The 15,083-nt window shown below is 48.5% G+C and overlaps 2 protein-coding genes across 2 annotated transcripts; both read left to right on the top strand.

Annotated features, from left to right (window-relative positions):
• Positions 1–3,818: 3,818 nt before the first annotated feature.
• ndufb6 (NADH:ubiquinone oxidoreductase subunit B) lies at positions 3,819–7,697 on the top strand. The gene is made up of 4 exons (XM_072677177.1): positions 3,819–4,078; positions 5,916–6,008; positions 6,789–6,833; positions 7,493–7,697. The coding sequence occupies exons 1-4, from the start codon at positions 3,950–3,952 to the stop codon at positions 7,571–7,573; spliced, it is 348 nt and encodes a 115-aa protein (XP_072533278.1). The 5' UTR covers positions 3,819–3,949; the 3' UTR covers positions 7,574–7,697.
• Positions 7,698–8,612: 915 nt separating this feature from the next.
• toporsa (topoisomerase I binding, arginine/serine-rich a) lies at positions 8,613–14,770 on the top strand. The gene is made up of 3 exons (XM_072678620.1): positions 8,613–9,406; positions 10,459–10,887; positions 11,967–14,770. The coding sequence occupies exons 2-3, from the start codon at positions 10,470–10,472 to the stop codon at positions 14,180–14,182; spliced, it is 2,634 nt and encodes an 877-aa protein (XP_072534721.1). The 5' UTR covers positions 8,613–9,406; positions 10,459–10,469; the 3' UTR covers positions 14,183–14,770.
• The last annotated feature ends 313 nt before the right edge of the window (positions 14,771–15,083 follow it).

Below are 15,083 nucleotides of genomic sequence, written 5' to 3'. Positions count from 1 at the left end.
CCGCTAATGAACTTTATTAAATATGAATCATTAATCAGCAAGTTCAGCCCTCTGATACTGCTGTTAGAGTGCTACACCGGCGGACAGCTGATACCAACAGGTAAAGCCAGCTAGCGTACACCCGCTATCCGCTATAGAGCTAACCTTCTGCAAGATCAGCAGATAATTAGGATCTGAATAAAAGAATAAAGATAAAAGAATAAACTGAAAAAAGACACGGTGAGGGTCTGGGGGTTAGGGTCACAGGCCTGGGTTGGTCAGACGTACTGTCGTGTTCTGCATTGTGGCGAGAGCCGCTTCCCTCACTGAGGCCTTCAGGTCTCTCCTGAAACACACACACACACACACACACACACACACACACACACACACACACACACACAGTCAGGAAGCAGGTCAGCAGCCTCCTCAGGTTGAAACCCAAAAGGCTGGATCCAGTAACTGCTTCATCACACAGGAGCGAGGACTGAGTCTGCAGAGCCGCCGCTGACCACTGCTCCTCACTGAATCGGTTCATCTAAATGATTCAACTGAGCATTTCAAATGAACGCGTCACTGCAGGACCCTCAGCAGAACAGTCAGCGGGGCAGTGGGGGGTTTATACCCTTATCAGACTGTGTGTGTGTGTGTGTGTGTGTGTGTGTGTGTGTGTGATCTGTGTTTAAGCCGTTCCCCAATCAGAACTGTGCTTAAAGTAACGGCCGAAGAAAGAGATCAATCACACCTCCACACACACTGGCCACGCCCTCCAGCTCTGCGGTGCTCGGCGGTGTGGTCAGGCTCTAATGCGCTATCACAGGGGGTTGTGAGTTCGAATCCCCAGTCATGCTGCTTTGCCATCAGCAGCCAGACTCTGAGAGAGCACAGTTGGACGTGCTCTCTCTCTCTCCAAGTGGGTAGGTGGCGCTCTCTCCTTTCGTCACTTTTAGGCGATGTTGGCCGGCACAGGCGTCTGTTAGCTGGTGCGGTGGAGACGGGGACCCGGAGCCTTCCCCCGAGCATGTCGGCTGTCCAGTGAATGGCTCTGGCTGGAAAAGAGGCGGAGCCTGGCTTCACATGTATGAGAGGAGAGGGTGTTGAGTCCTTACCCTCCTGGTGTCGGGGGCACTGCTAGTGCTGTGGGTCACGAACAGGTGGGTTAACTGGCAGAACCAAACTGAGAGAAAAAGGGAAAAACACAACAAACAAATAAAAACAACATTAATAATAATAATATACAGAGCTCCAATTACAGTACTAACACACACACACACACACACACACACACACACACACACAGTGTGAGAACTAAGTGAGGTGGGGACACAGCGGTGGGGGTTGTGTAAGGAGCAGGATCAGCTGTGTGTGATTACACTGATCTGTGCTGTCTCTGAGCCTTAGACCACAGATAGCTCCAAGCTGGCCTGTGATTGGCTGAGAGGTGCTGGTTAGCTGTAACAGCTTGATGTAACGGCCAGCAGACAGAAACACAGCAGCTGAGGCTCCGTTACTAACAGCTCTGACCTCCGTTCTAAGACTAGATTTCCCAGACTGCAGCCCTGCACGGCTTTATCTGTGCGTGAGCTGTAAACTTTATCTGTAAACTTTATCTGTAAACTTTATTTGTAAACAGACAGACAGACAGACAGACAAAGGGACAGACAGACAGACAGATAGATAAAGGGACATACAGACAGACAGACAGACAGACATATAGATAGGTAAAGGGACAGATAGATAGATAGATAAAGGGACAGACAGACAGACAGACAGATAGATAGATAAAGGGACAGACAGACAGATAGATAGATAGATAAAGGGACAGACAGACAGGCAGACAGATAGATAGATAAAGGGACAGACAGACAGACAGACAGACAGACAGATAGACGGACAGATAGATAAAGGGACATACAGACAGACAGACAGACATATAGATAGATAAAGGGACAGACAGACAGATAGATAGATAAAGGGACAGACAGACAGGCAGACAGATAGATAGATAGATAAAGGGACAGACAGATAGATAGATAAAGGGGCAGACAGACAGATAGATAGATAAATAGATAAAGGGACAGACAGACAGACAGATAGATAGATAAAGGGACAGACAGACAGACAGATAGACGGACAGATAAAGGGACAAACAGACAGACAGACAGATAGATAAAGGGACAGTTAGACGGACAGATAAAGGGACAGACAGACAGACAGATAGATAAAGGGACAGACAGACAAATAGATAAAGGGACAGACAGACAGACAGACAGATAGATAAAGGGACAGACAGACAGATAGATAAAGGGACAGACAGACAGATAGACGGACAGATAAAGGGACAAACAGACAGACAGATAGATAAAGGGACAGATAGATGGACAGATAAAGGGACAGACAGACAGATAGATAAAGGGACAGACAGACAGACAGATAGATAAAGGGACAGACAGACAGATAGATAAAGGGACAGACAGACAGATATATAGATAGATTGACAGATAGATGGACAGACAAAGGGACAGACAGACAGATAAAGGGACAGACAGACAGATAAAGGGACAGACAGACAGATAGACGGACAGATAAAGGGACAAACAGACAGACAGATAGATAAAGGGACAGACAGACAGATAGATAAAGGGACAGATAGATGGACAGATAAAGGGACAGACAGACAGATAGATAAAGGCACAGACAGACAGACAGATAGATAAAGGGACAGACAGACAGATATATAGATAGATTGACAGATAAAGGGACAGACAGACAGATAAAGGGACAGACAGACAGACAGATAGATAAAGGGACAGACAGACAGACAGACAGACAGATAAAGGGACAGACAGACAGACAGACAGATAAAGGGACAAACAGACAGACAGACAGACAGACAGATAAAGGGACAGACAGACAGACAAAGGGACAGACAGACAGATAGATAAAGGGACAGACAGACAAATAGTTTATTGATTGAACATTTTTAGCAAATGTAGCAATAATAAGTTGGATTAAAAGTGAAATGTATCATTTCTTTATTTCAGTAAATCTTACTCTTTCATATTCTAGCAAATCAATAAAAATGCTATTCTTTAAAAATATATTTCTTTTGTATATGATTTAAATGCAAAACTAGTTTTGAATTAGGTCAAAATATTAGATTATTAGAATATGTTAGATTATGATATTTAAAGACATTTTAATGTAATCAGGCTAAAGGAGTCAGGAGCTACAGATTCTTAAAAACTGCTATTCACTTCATCCTCTGACCGATCCACTGTCTGATCCACTGTCCGATCCACTGACCGATCCACTGTCCGATCCACTGTCCGATCCTCTGACCGTTCCTCTGACCGATCCTCTGACCGTTCCTCTGACCGATCCTCTGACCGTTCCACTGACCGTTCCACTGTCTGATCCTCTGACCGATCCACTGTCCGATCCTCTGACCGATCCTCTGACCGATCCTCTCTCTATATAAAGATGTATTTATTTTGTTGATTAAGTGAGTAAATCTTAATAAGCAGTGAAGGGTTTTTGAGTTTTTTATATATTTTTGTTTATTTTAAGGTAATATTTAAATGTTAATATTTAATCTTATTTCATATAAATCATTTTATATAAATTAATACTGCTTACATTTCATAAAGGTATTTCATAAATCAGTGCAAATCTATACTTAATAATTCACTCCTGGCTTTAATGCTAGTGTATAATATTTTGGCTGATATTCTGAATGTAGTGATAACTGTGGAGCAGGAGTGCACCGGCAGGGGGCGCTGCAGTAAGTCGTGAGGTGTGTGTGTGTGTGTGTGTGTGTGTGTGTGTGTGTGTGGAGTGTATCCGGGTGTGTGTGTGAAGGTTGTCCTCTGTGCGGTCAGTGCAGAGAGAGGGTAGTGGAGGGACGGCTGATCACCTGGCTCTGGTTCTACAGTCTTCACCTGTGCTACTGATCAGAGCTGAGCGCGCGATGTCGGGCTACACTCCGGATGAGAAGCTGCGCGTGCAGCAGCTCTGGAACCTGCGGAGGAAGTGGCTGAAAGACCAGGAGCTGAGCCCGCGCGAGCCGGTCGGAGCGAGACCTGTCCAGACAGGCTGGGTAACTGTCTGTCTGTCTGTCTGTCTGTCTGTCTGACTGACTGTCTGTCTGTCTGACTGACTGTCTGTCTGTCTGACTGTCTGTCTGTCTGTCGCTGTGTGTAGTAAACCATACACACTCCCTCCCGCCACCCTTTACCCTCCTCTCCGCCAGGCGGAGCTGCTCAGTGCTTCTTTACATTTCTGCTGAAGCTGCGAGGCTAATGTAGCGCTACATGTCCAAAAGTTTGTGGACACCCCTTCTCATAAATGCATTCAGCTACTTTAAGCTGCACCCATTGCTGACACAGATGTGCAAACACACAGCTTCTCTAGTCCCTGTAGAGAAGAAGTACTGCCAATAGAATAGAATAGAATGGGCTAGAGGGGTATAAAGCCCCCCAGCATTGAGGAGCTGTGGAGCAGTGGAGGAACGGTGTTCTCCGGAATGATGGTGGAGGAGCTCCATCCAGCACTTTTCATTAGGATGAATTGGGGATGATGATGAGTTGGGGATGATGATGAGTTGGGGATGATGAGTTGGGGATGATGAGGTGGGGATGGTGAGGTGGGGATGATGAGGTGGGGTGGTGAGTTGGGGGTGGTGAGGTGGGGTGGTGAGTTGGGGATGGTGAGGTGGGGTGGTGAGGTGGGGTGGTGAGTTGGGGATGATGAGGTGGGGATGGTGAGGTGGGGATGGTGAGGTGGGGATGGTGAGTTGGGGATGATGAGGTGGGGATGGTGAGGTGGGGTGGTGAGTTGGGGATGATGAGGTGGGGATGGTGAGTTGGGGATGATGAGGTGGGGATGGTGAGTTGGGGATGGTGAGTTGGGGATGATGAGGTGGGGATGGTGAGTTGGGGATGATGAGGTGGGGTGGTGAGTTGGGGATGATGAGGTGGGGATGGTGATCATCACTATCAAAGACACAGGATTGTAGTTGCGTTACTCTCAGACAGATGGAGCAACAATAAACATCAAATATGTAAATAAACTTTAAACATCAAAGAACAGGAAGTGTAGAGATGGTGGTTTACTAATTAGTAGGGCTGTAAGAGTTGAAGTGTTTGTATGAATAAACAGACAGAGCTCTCTGACCGGCCGTCAGCAGTACAGTGATCTGCAGCAGGGTGGTAATGTGGGGACGATCAGTGCAGACTGCAGCTCATCCTCCCTTACAGTTTAACCAGGTCTAGATGCTGCAGAGTTCAGGTGTGTGTGTGTGTGTGTGTGTGTGTGTGTGTGTGTGTGTGTGTGTGTGTGATTGGTGTGCAGGATGTGTAGGAGTGTGTGTTAACGGGGTGAAAGGGGAAGGGGAGGCAGGGCAGGGAGAGAGCTGAGCATCCTGACCGTCTGGTGGACTGAGCTGTCCCTCAGTCTGCTGGTTCTCGCCTGGAGACTCCGCAGTCTCCTTCCTGATGGCAGCAGGCTGAAGAAGCTGTGTGGAGGTGGGTAGGGTCCCCCGCCATGCCGAGGTCAGAAACGCTGTGCAGGCACCGTACCACACAGGGCTGCAGCTGGTCAGGACGCTCTCGATGGCATCTCAGTAGAAGGTGCACATAATGGGGGTTGGGGCCCTGACTCTTCTGAGCTCTTGTCACTGAATGCAATCAAATCCTCACAGCAATGCTCCTCCTCCAGAATCTAGTAGAAAGTCTTCTTCTCTGGACAGTAGAGACAGTTACTCCAGCACAAGCAGGATCAACTCTTTAATACCCTTGATTTCAGAAGAAGCAGGAGCAGAATGAGCAGGTGTCCCAATACTTTTGACCATCTAGTGAATGAAGCTAATATAGCTGAAAAGTGATTAAGGTTTGTCGGGTTGTTCACACACATCCTCTGATCTTCTCCCTCTGCAGACCTACCGAGTGATCAGGAGTGTGAAAACGGGCTTCACCTTGTTCCTGCTTCCCTCCTGGATCGTTCATTACTGGATGAAGTACCACATGCTTGTAAGTCTGGCTGCTGTTCCGTGTGAATGCTGGGGTGTCTGTGGACCCCTCTCACGCTGGGTTACGGTCAGACTCTGAGTTAAACTGAGGGTTAAAATGTGCAGAATTGTCACATTTAAGTTTGACAGAAAATATATTACATATTTAATATTATATAATATTCATCTGAGAGACCCCCCCCCACACACACACATTTATCACTCCTTCTAATGTGTAGAATCAGAACCAGGAGCAGATGATCAGATCATGGTTGGAGAGGAAGATTCTGGAGGAGTCTGGAGTCTGATCTAAACCTCAGATGTTTAGTCTGGTCTGATCTTGATGGTTGAAGTGAGGGGTGAAGAAGATCACCATGCTCAGATCCAGAGAGCTCTCTGAGACCTTCAGAAAGAAGGGTGGAGATGCAGAGGAGTCTGGGAAGGGGTTTAAACAGATCTCAGAACAGTTAAGAGGTCAGACGCTGTTCCACTGTCCACTAAATCATCTACAAGAGGAACAGCTGACCAGCATGACCAGATCAGACCGTCCTACAAGTTCAGCCCAGCAGCAGAAGCTCAGGATGTTAAAGTCCAGTTCTACAGTCAGAAGGAGAGCAGACAGGGTGGAGGTTAATGGGAGGTGTTCAGAGCGTCAGGGCTGAGGTCTGAGGGTATCTCCACACTGTCCCTCGTTTTTTTTGCATGGGGTCAGACATGGTGATGAATGGACCAGTGGGCAGGTTTCTCACCGATCGCGCTGTATCTGCACTAAACACTGCTGCACCTCTGCTGCTCTTCACAGGCCAGGCCGTACAGCTTCGTGGAGAGCAGACCCAAGCTCTTCCCCGTAAGTACTGAACCTCAGCTGTCTGAGGAGCACTGCACTCACCAGCCGGGCTGGGCCCAGTCACCATGTCTGTTACTGTTGTCTGTCCTGTGTTACACTGTCCTGTGCTGAGTGTGTGGAGGAGATCTCTCTACACACAGCGATGAGCCAAAACATTAAGATGTTTGGATCACTGGATCAGAACCTCAGTGCTGCTTTAGAACTGCATTCTGGGAAATAACTAAATCCTCCTCATTTCATTATTTTGAATCATTAATTGAAATAATCCAGCAGATTCACAGTGTGCTCCGGCTGCTTTTGAATAAGATGAATGATTAATTATTGAATATTGCGTATAATTGAATTATAGCATTGATTGATTTTCAGTAAACAGATTCACAACTCTGTATAAACGCTCATCAGAACTTTCTTAAATGCATAGCAACCGCCTAACATCACCATAGCAACCACATACCAACACATCAGCAACCATCTGGTAATTACTCTTCATTTGAATGTAGCTGAAGGTGTTTTATTAATAACGGTTCTCAGGAGCTCTTCTGTTGTTCTTCATGATGAAGGTGGTGATGGAGATGATGAAGGTGGTGGTGGTGGTGGTGGTGGTGGAGGTGGAGATGAGTCCCATGTTGTCAGTCTAACATGGCCTCTTTGATTGACAGGGGGACACTATCCTGGAAACCGGAGAGGTTCTTCCTGATTTTCCTAAAACAGGAGACCATGATGAAAGCGGTCACCACTGATCACCAGCAGACCGTCCACATGTCCTGTGGACTCCATCTGTGTGTGTGTGTGTGTGTGTGTGTGTGTGTGTGTGTGTAGATTCACTTCTGAATACCAATAAAGATGAATACAGTTGAAGACTAATCAGTTGTTGGTGTGTGTTAGTGTGAACGGGTCGTCTCGCTCAGTTTACCCGTTAATAAAAGGTACGAACTGCCTGTAATCTCTGCTCAGCCTGAACACGACCCCCGGCTCCAGGTTTTTACTGCAGCTCTGTTTAACGCCTGCCTTCATGTTCAACAAATGTTGATCATTGATTTGATTTATTTGATTTATCAGATAAATTGATTTTAAACCTGTTTTCATATTTTAGGAAGAACACAGACTGTTTTTAAGACAGGTACATGTAAATGAGCTCTGTCCTGAATGGCTGTACCTCATTAAAGCACTGAGAGCTGCGGTACGAGGGGGTGGGACTACCCAGTGCTGAGTGTAATAGGTGGAGATATGTTAATGAGGTATTTTTGTGAAAATGCTGAAAATGTTTCAGTCCCTGTTGTTCATACATTAATCAATTATTAACATTTTTAATCAATAAGTGTAAACTTTAAAATGATTTTATATAATTTGTACAAATTGTTTAATAATGTAAAAAGAAAAAATGTAAAATATAAAAGAAAGAGTCGTGTGTTTAGATTTAGCTTATTTTGCATTTATGTACATTTAAAATGTGTCAGTTTCTGGTAAAATCCTTTTGTATGTAAGAACTTTTTGAATAATTAATGTTTGGGTGATTAATCTGGGAGGGACAGCTGCTCCCTCCATATCCCTCCTGGCACTCAAGGATTCTGGGTAGGCTCTGGACCCACCGTGACCCTGACCAGGGAGAAGCAGATAAGAAGAATTAATAGATTATTAATTATAGTCTTATCATAGGAATCCTCACGTCGTCATAAAAGGCTGTTTTAATATGACAGGGCTTTTATTATTCATATGTGTTATATACGCACGCGCCGTGGGGCTTTTATTTTGACACTGTAACCGGATGCCGTGACCTGGTCCCTGTGTCCGTTTCCGGCGGTGCGGGCTGTTGATCGCGGACTCTCGGTTCTAAAAGCGGTTTTTAATCTGAAATATGAGTCAAATATATTTAATATTTCATTTATTTACACTTCTGTAATGTAGAGTTGTCGGGTTTCGCTGCGGTTTGGGTTTCAGGAACTTTATAGAGGCGAGTGCTGACCCGGACTGCTCTGTAGGACAGGCGAGAAGTGACCAGGAGCACTGACCTGTGTGTGTGTGTGTGTGAGAGTGAGTGTGAGAGTGAGTGTGTGTGAGTGAGTGTGAGTGAGTGAGTGTGAGAGTGAGTGTGTGTGAGAGTGAGTGAGTGAGTGTGTGTGTGTGTGTGTGTGTGTGTGTGTGTGTGTGTGTGTGAGAGTGAGTGAGTGAGTGAGTGAGTGTGTGTGTGAGAGAGTGAGTGTGTGTGTGTGTGTGTGTGAGTGAGTGTGTGTGTGTGTGTGTGTGTGAGTGTGAGTGTGTGTGTGTGAGAGTGAGTGAGTGAGTGTGTGAGTGTGTGTGTGTGTGTGTGTGAGTGTGTGTGTGTGTGAGTGTGTGTGTGTGAGAGTGAGTGTGTGAGTGTGTGTGTGTGTGTGTGTGTGTGTGTGAGTGTGTGTGTGTGAGAGTGAGTGTGTGAGTGTGTGAGTGTGTGAGTGTGTGTGTGTGTGTGTGAGAGTGAGTGTGTGTGTGAGTGTGTGTGAGTGTGTGTGAGAGTGTGTGAGAGTGTGTGAGTGTGTGTGAGTGTGTGTGTGTGTGTGTGTTCAGGACTGAAGGATCAAAGCTGGATGTTGGAGCTGGTGAGTCACTGTTAAACTTTATTTAAACAGGTCCTCTCCACCTGTCCTCTCCACCTGTCCGGTACTCAGTATCTACCTGTCCTCTCCACCTGTCCTCTCCACCTGTCCGGTACTCAGTATCTACCTGTCCTCTCCACCTGTCCTCTCCACCTGTACATTACTCCGTATCCACCTGTCCTCTCCACCTGTACATTACTCCGTATCCACCTGTCCCCTCCACCTGTCCGGTACTCAGTATCTGATGTGGAACTGAGTTGCAGGATGGTCGACCCTTCAGGTCTGTTGTGTTTAAAGAGTCAGTATTAATATCCTGTATCTGAATCTGAAGCTTTATTTAAGTGTGAGTTTCTACTCCAGCCTCTATTCGTCCCTTAGATTAAACAGACCGTTTCTGGGTGATAAACACTGAAGACACTGGTTTTACTGGTTTACTGGTTTTACTGGTTTTACTCACGTTCTGACAGTATTGGATCACATTGTGATAAATTTCATTACTGTGATGCATAAATACACTCTTCCTGAGCACCTTGTGGGGATCGTCGGTGCTTAACGAGAACACTGACCCACCTGTTTCATTACAGAGAGATTGTAATTAGTAGAGTTTGATTGGATGTAGATCAGACTGTAATAAATATGGAGTGTTGGGATGTTTAGTATCTGCAGCTGCGTGTGAATTTTCTCTGCATGTCAGAATATGAGGCTTCATGAAAATGTCTTTAAATATTGTGATATTATATTATCTACTAATTCAAATTAAAGGCTGTGCTGCGCTTACATACACTCAGAACAGGGCAGCCAATCAGAACAGAGCTCATTTGCATATATTAATCTTACAGGTACAGTCTGATTCATTTTAAGGGAGGTCGATTGAAAATGAGCTCTGACTGGTTTTGGTTTATAAGCCCTCCGGATGCTGCAGGTGGAGCTCAGGATGCTGCTGCAGGTGGAGCTCAGGATGCTGCTGCAGGTGGAGCTCAGGATGCTGCTGCTCTGCAGGACTGGAGGTCTGCTCACGCTCTCTTTATGATCAGTGTGTTTTTTGGTGTTTCCAGGTTATGGCATCATGGCCTCAGCAAAGACGAAACTCACCGTGCTGAAGAAGAGCTCGTCCACGACCGCGCCAAAGACCATCTCCAAGGAAGCGTCTCCGGACTCGAAGTGCCCCATCTGCCTGGACCAGTTCAAGAACATCTCCTACGTGGACAAATGCCTGCACCGCTTCTGCTTCCGCTGCATCCACGAGTGGTCCAAGAACAAAGCCGAGTGCCCGCTGTGCAAGCAGCCCTTCAGCTCCATCTACCACTCCATAAAGGCTGAGGATGACTTCAAGCAGTACGACCTGCGGCCCAGCGACAACGGCTCCTTCGGCAGCCTGGCCGGACAGAGGTTCAGGTACAGGACCACGCTGACCGGGGACCGCCGGCCTGAGAGGAGAACGTCCCCTCCCCCTGACCATGGGGTGATGTTTGAGGGTCTGTCAGGTAGGTTTAAAAATGTGGATCTGTCGGAGTCGTGTGATGATACTGGAATCAGATCATTATCAGACAGATTAGACTGATCTGAGTGTTTTCTGATTTCTGAGTCCAGATTTCTTTCTTTTTAAGAATTTTTATTGACGGCGAACAGAATCATTTTGTTTAGCTTTTCTTTAATTCTGTAAATATTTAAGCTTTTGGGTTGAATAGACGTTTGAAGTCTGTAAAAGATTTTCTATATGTTTCATATGTTTGTAAATATGTTTAATCTGAAGAGTGAAGAGCAGCACTAAACAGCTCCCAGTCATGTTCACAATTCCCCCAAACACGCCGGAGTCCCACTCCTTCCAGTTTAACCATCTCCAGCTGAAAACCTCAGTAACCTCAGTCTGAACCGGAGTGACCGCAGGGCTGAAGGGTGGGACAGGTTTAATGCTGCTAATGAACCCTGTGGGACTGGACTGTTTACTGATCTGCTGCTGAGCTCCATGCAGTGGAAAACCGCGCGCTGCGGCAGGCGAGAGGGGTCACACAGATGTACTGAAGTTCGGCCAAGACAGACTAGCCTCTGGTCCGTGTTGGAGGGACTTCCTGACTAAGATTAGACTACAAGACTAGAAACCCATCTTCACCATTACTGTTGGACACTGGTGGCGTTTAACCCATCCACGAAGTGAACACATGCACCGTGAGCACACGCGCCAGGACAGGTGGGCAGGCATCGCTGCAGCGCTCGAGGTGCATAAAGGATCAAGGGCCTTGCTCAGCCCTGTGGCAGCTTGCCAAGCCCATAAATCGCCTGGTGCTCTAACCGCTGAGCACCACTGCCTGAAATGCTGAAGACCGGTGAGAGTGCAGGCCGGCGGCTCAGCTGGACGGCGCTGTGTGACTGGAGGAAAGGTCTATAGGGACCCAGTTTGGTCACAGCCATGGTGTGTGTTTGTGACTCCCCCTTGTGGTGAACCAGGCACCGGCACAGAATCAGAAAGCCGTCCGGTGTGAGCTCTGGATCAGAGGCTGTGTGTGAATGTAAGACTGTAAATGTAAGAAAAGCTCTAGAGTCTCTTTTGTTTCCTTACTTTCAGGTTCTGTGTCCCATGGGAATGACCGTGGTTTCCGCCGGATGCTGGCGAGACTGGCAGCGCGACAGCTGGCGCAGGGTGAAGGCCGAACCCTGCGGACTCTGCGGGAGCAGGAGATGATCCAGTTCCGGCGGACGCTTTACCGGCAGGGCCTGCGTGTCCAGGATGTGAGGGATGGCGGACGGTCCAGGGAAACCTCGGCCGAGTTCTTCCGGGGGAACCCGGCGTGCCTCCACCGGCTGGTGCCGTGGCTCAAACGGGAACTCACGGTGCTGTATGGCACGCACGGCTCGCTGGTCAACATCGTTCAGCACATCGTAATGTCCCAGATCACGCGCTATGACATGCAGAACCCGGCTGTGCTGCAGGAGCTGCGGCCCTTCCTGCTGTCCCGCACCGAGCACTTCCTGCACGAGTTCCTGAGCTTCGCGCGGTCGCCCTTCAACATGGAGGCGTACGACCAAAGCGCGGTCTACGACTGTCCGGCTCCTTCGGTCGAGGGCAGCGGCGGCTCCGACTCCTCCGTCATCACCGTCTCCGAGGACGAGGTGAATTTGCCTCCTGCGGCAGCGCTGAGCCAGACGCCGTGGGATGATGAAACTCCAGGTCCGTCCTACTCCACCGAGCCGCCTCGGGTTTTAACCGTCTCCGTCAACTCCAGTGACTCAGACAGCGAGGAAGAAGCAGGGCCTTCTGCGGCTCCTGTGGTCCCAGCCACAGTTGTGACGGGTGAGGAAGACCACAGTGGCGGTGAGGAAGACTGCATGATCGTGGGCTATGTTAAACCGACGGCGGATAGAACTCCGGAGCTGGTTCAGCTCTCGTCTGACTCCGAAGATGACGAAGAAGAGGAAGAAACCAAGAACAATCACCTCATAAAAACATCCCAACCTCAGCACATTCGCTTCACGTCATCTCCAGACTCCCCTGGCTCCAGCCAATCAGCAGCCCCTCACAGACCCACAGCTGCTGATAGAAACGGGGCATCCCATGAACGATCTTCTGACCGGCATTCGGCGTCCCCAAGACGTTCCTCTAAACACCACCAGTGTAGGAACAGCAGGGACGAAGGAAGACGGCATTCGAAGTACAAACAGAAAGACGGGTCCAGAAACAGAGACGTTTCCTCACGTGGCCACAAGAGGCGCTCTCGCTCTAAGGACAGGAAGCGAAGTAAAGAGACTTCGCCCTTTCACCAATCACACGCACCCCTGCCTCATACGCGCCATAGCTACTCAAGCAGCAGGTATCACAGTCACACGCACTACAGCAGTTTCCTCGTAAGTTCGGTAAAGCACGCTCGTTCTCCCCCGCGTTCCCGGTGTCGTTCTCACGAGCGCTCTCAGGCTCGCTCTCGCCCACGATCGCGGGACAGCTCTCAGGCTCGCTCCCACAGCAGAAGCCGCAGCAGGAGGAGCCGCAGCAGGAGGAGCCGCAGCAGGAGGAGCCGCAGCAGGAGGAGCCGCAGCAGGAGGAGCCGCAGCAGGGACAGGAGGTGGACCCAACACCCCTCCCCTTCCTCCTGTCACAGAAAGTCACGGCATGACAAACCCAGCGGGAAGCGCAAATATAAATCTCTGCATCTGGAACCTTCTGGAGCCGAGACCACCGAAGACCTCGCTCAGAGCAAGAAGAGGCGCAGCAGAGGGAAGCGGGTGGGGAAGCGGGAGGGGAAGCGCAGGAGCAGCCCGAGCCCCAGCCTGGAGATTGTTTATGAGGGTGACTCTGGAGAAGCTCTACAGAAGAAACGCCATCATAAGAAGAAGAAACACAAGAAGAAGAGCAAGAGGAAGAGGAGCAAGGAGAGGAGGGAGAGGAAGTCGCCCACCGTCATCACCATCAACAGCGAGAGCGATGATGATGGACACGTAAACGATACGGCTGTCAATCACCCCAGTGCTAATGAAGCTATTGAGGCTACATCAGGTAGCGTAACCTCAGAGATCACCGCCTCCAGCCAAAACAACGAAGTACAGCTAGGTCTCCTCATGGGCAGCAGTGCTAATAACAGTGATGCTAATGATGCCAGTTCCTCTAACATGACTCCCAGCATCCCCGTCCACAGTGTGAGCCTCACTGCTACCGATGCTAATGGTGCTAATGATGCTAATGATGCTAATGGATCTAATTCTACTGGAATGCCTTCACACAGCCCTGAGCGAACATCACGACCAGACCCTGCAGAACCACCAGTAACGCTGCCCAGCCACACGCTGTAGAGCACAACACATTAGCCTTTGCTGGACACAGGTCATCTAGTGACCCCTGGTGACGGCAGAGCTGCTCAGCAGTGCGACTTCTCGCGTAATGCCTGGGAGCAAATATACCCCACGCTGATGCCAAATTCATTTCAGAGTGGAGAAGATTCTGAACTACAGTTCTGTTACCCTTATTATTGTGTACACCGATCAGCCATAGCATTAAAACCACCTGCCTGACACTCTGTAGATTCCACTTGTGCCTTCATGACAGCTCTGACCCATCGAGAGACCCATGGACTCCAGATCCACGACCTCTGTGACTAAAGGTGTCCTGTGATCTCTGGCACTCAGACTTTGGGGTTTCACTGGTTGTTCATCTTAAAGAACTGACTGTTCACTTTCTGCCCAAGCTGTCCACTTCAGGAGCCACTGGAGCCAATCAGGGCTGTTCTGTTCAGCTGGTGGTCCTAATGTAATGGCTGATCAGCTCGGTGTTTGTTTGACACGTTTGTGTAAAAGCTGGATGATCTCAGGGATACAGACTCTCTCTCTGCTCCTCGCTGCTGATCGAGTCTGAATGCAGAATAAAGTTGTTTCTGGTTTAAACTGTAGATTCATTGGATTTCAGCTCGTTTCAGAACCGCTGGGCTGAATCGAGGGTCAGAGCTGGAAGCAGAAACACGTCCCCTACAAAAACAGCCGCACTGATGACGATGACCTCGAGATCAGGTTCACTGTAGACTAGACGGTGTGTCCGACTGGTGTCCGAACTCCTCTAAAGGTCCATAAACCTTCCAGATGTTTAAGAAAGGCTCTAGGTTGAGAGCAGAGGGTGACCAGAGGGCCCACATTTATGTCCAGCGGTGGACTTCACTGGTGTGGATGGTGTTTATGGGGGCAGAGAGTAGAATATTTATCA

This window comes from Salminus brasiliensis, chromosome 4 (genome assembly GCF_030463535.1).
Source record: "Salminus brasiliensis chromosome 4, fSalBra1.hap2, whole genome shotgun sequence".
Lineage (NCBI taxonomy): Eukaryota > Metazoa > Chordata > Actinopteri > Characiformes > Bryconidae > Salminus > Salminus brasiliensis.
This window is presented reverse-complemented; position numbering and strand designations above follow the sequence as displayed.

Excerpts from the sequence above, each read along its gene's own strand:
- ndufb6 (XM_072677177.1), top strand. The coding sequence starts at position 3,950 with ATGTCGGGCTACACTCCGGATGAGAAGCTGCGCGTGCAGCAGCTCTGG. Across the intron at positions 4,079-5,915 it reads GACCTGTCCAGACAGGCTGG|ACCTACCGAGTGATCAGGAG; the intron begins GTAACTGTCTGT and ends CTCCCTCTGCAG. Across the intron at positions 6,009-6,788 it reads GGATGAAGTACCACATGCTT|GCCAGGCCGTACAGCTTCGT; the intron begins GTAAGTCTGGCT and ends TGCTCTTCACAG.
- toporsa (XM_072678620.1), top strand. The coding sequence starts at position 10,470 with ATGGCCTCAGCAAAGACGAAACTCACCGTGCTGAAGAAGAGCTCGTCC. Across the intron at positions 10,888-11,966 it reads GATGTTTGAGGGTCTGTCAG|GTTCTGTGTCCCATGGGAAT; the intron begins GTAGGTTTAAAA and ends CCTTACTTTCAG.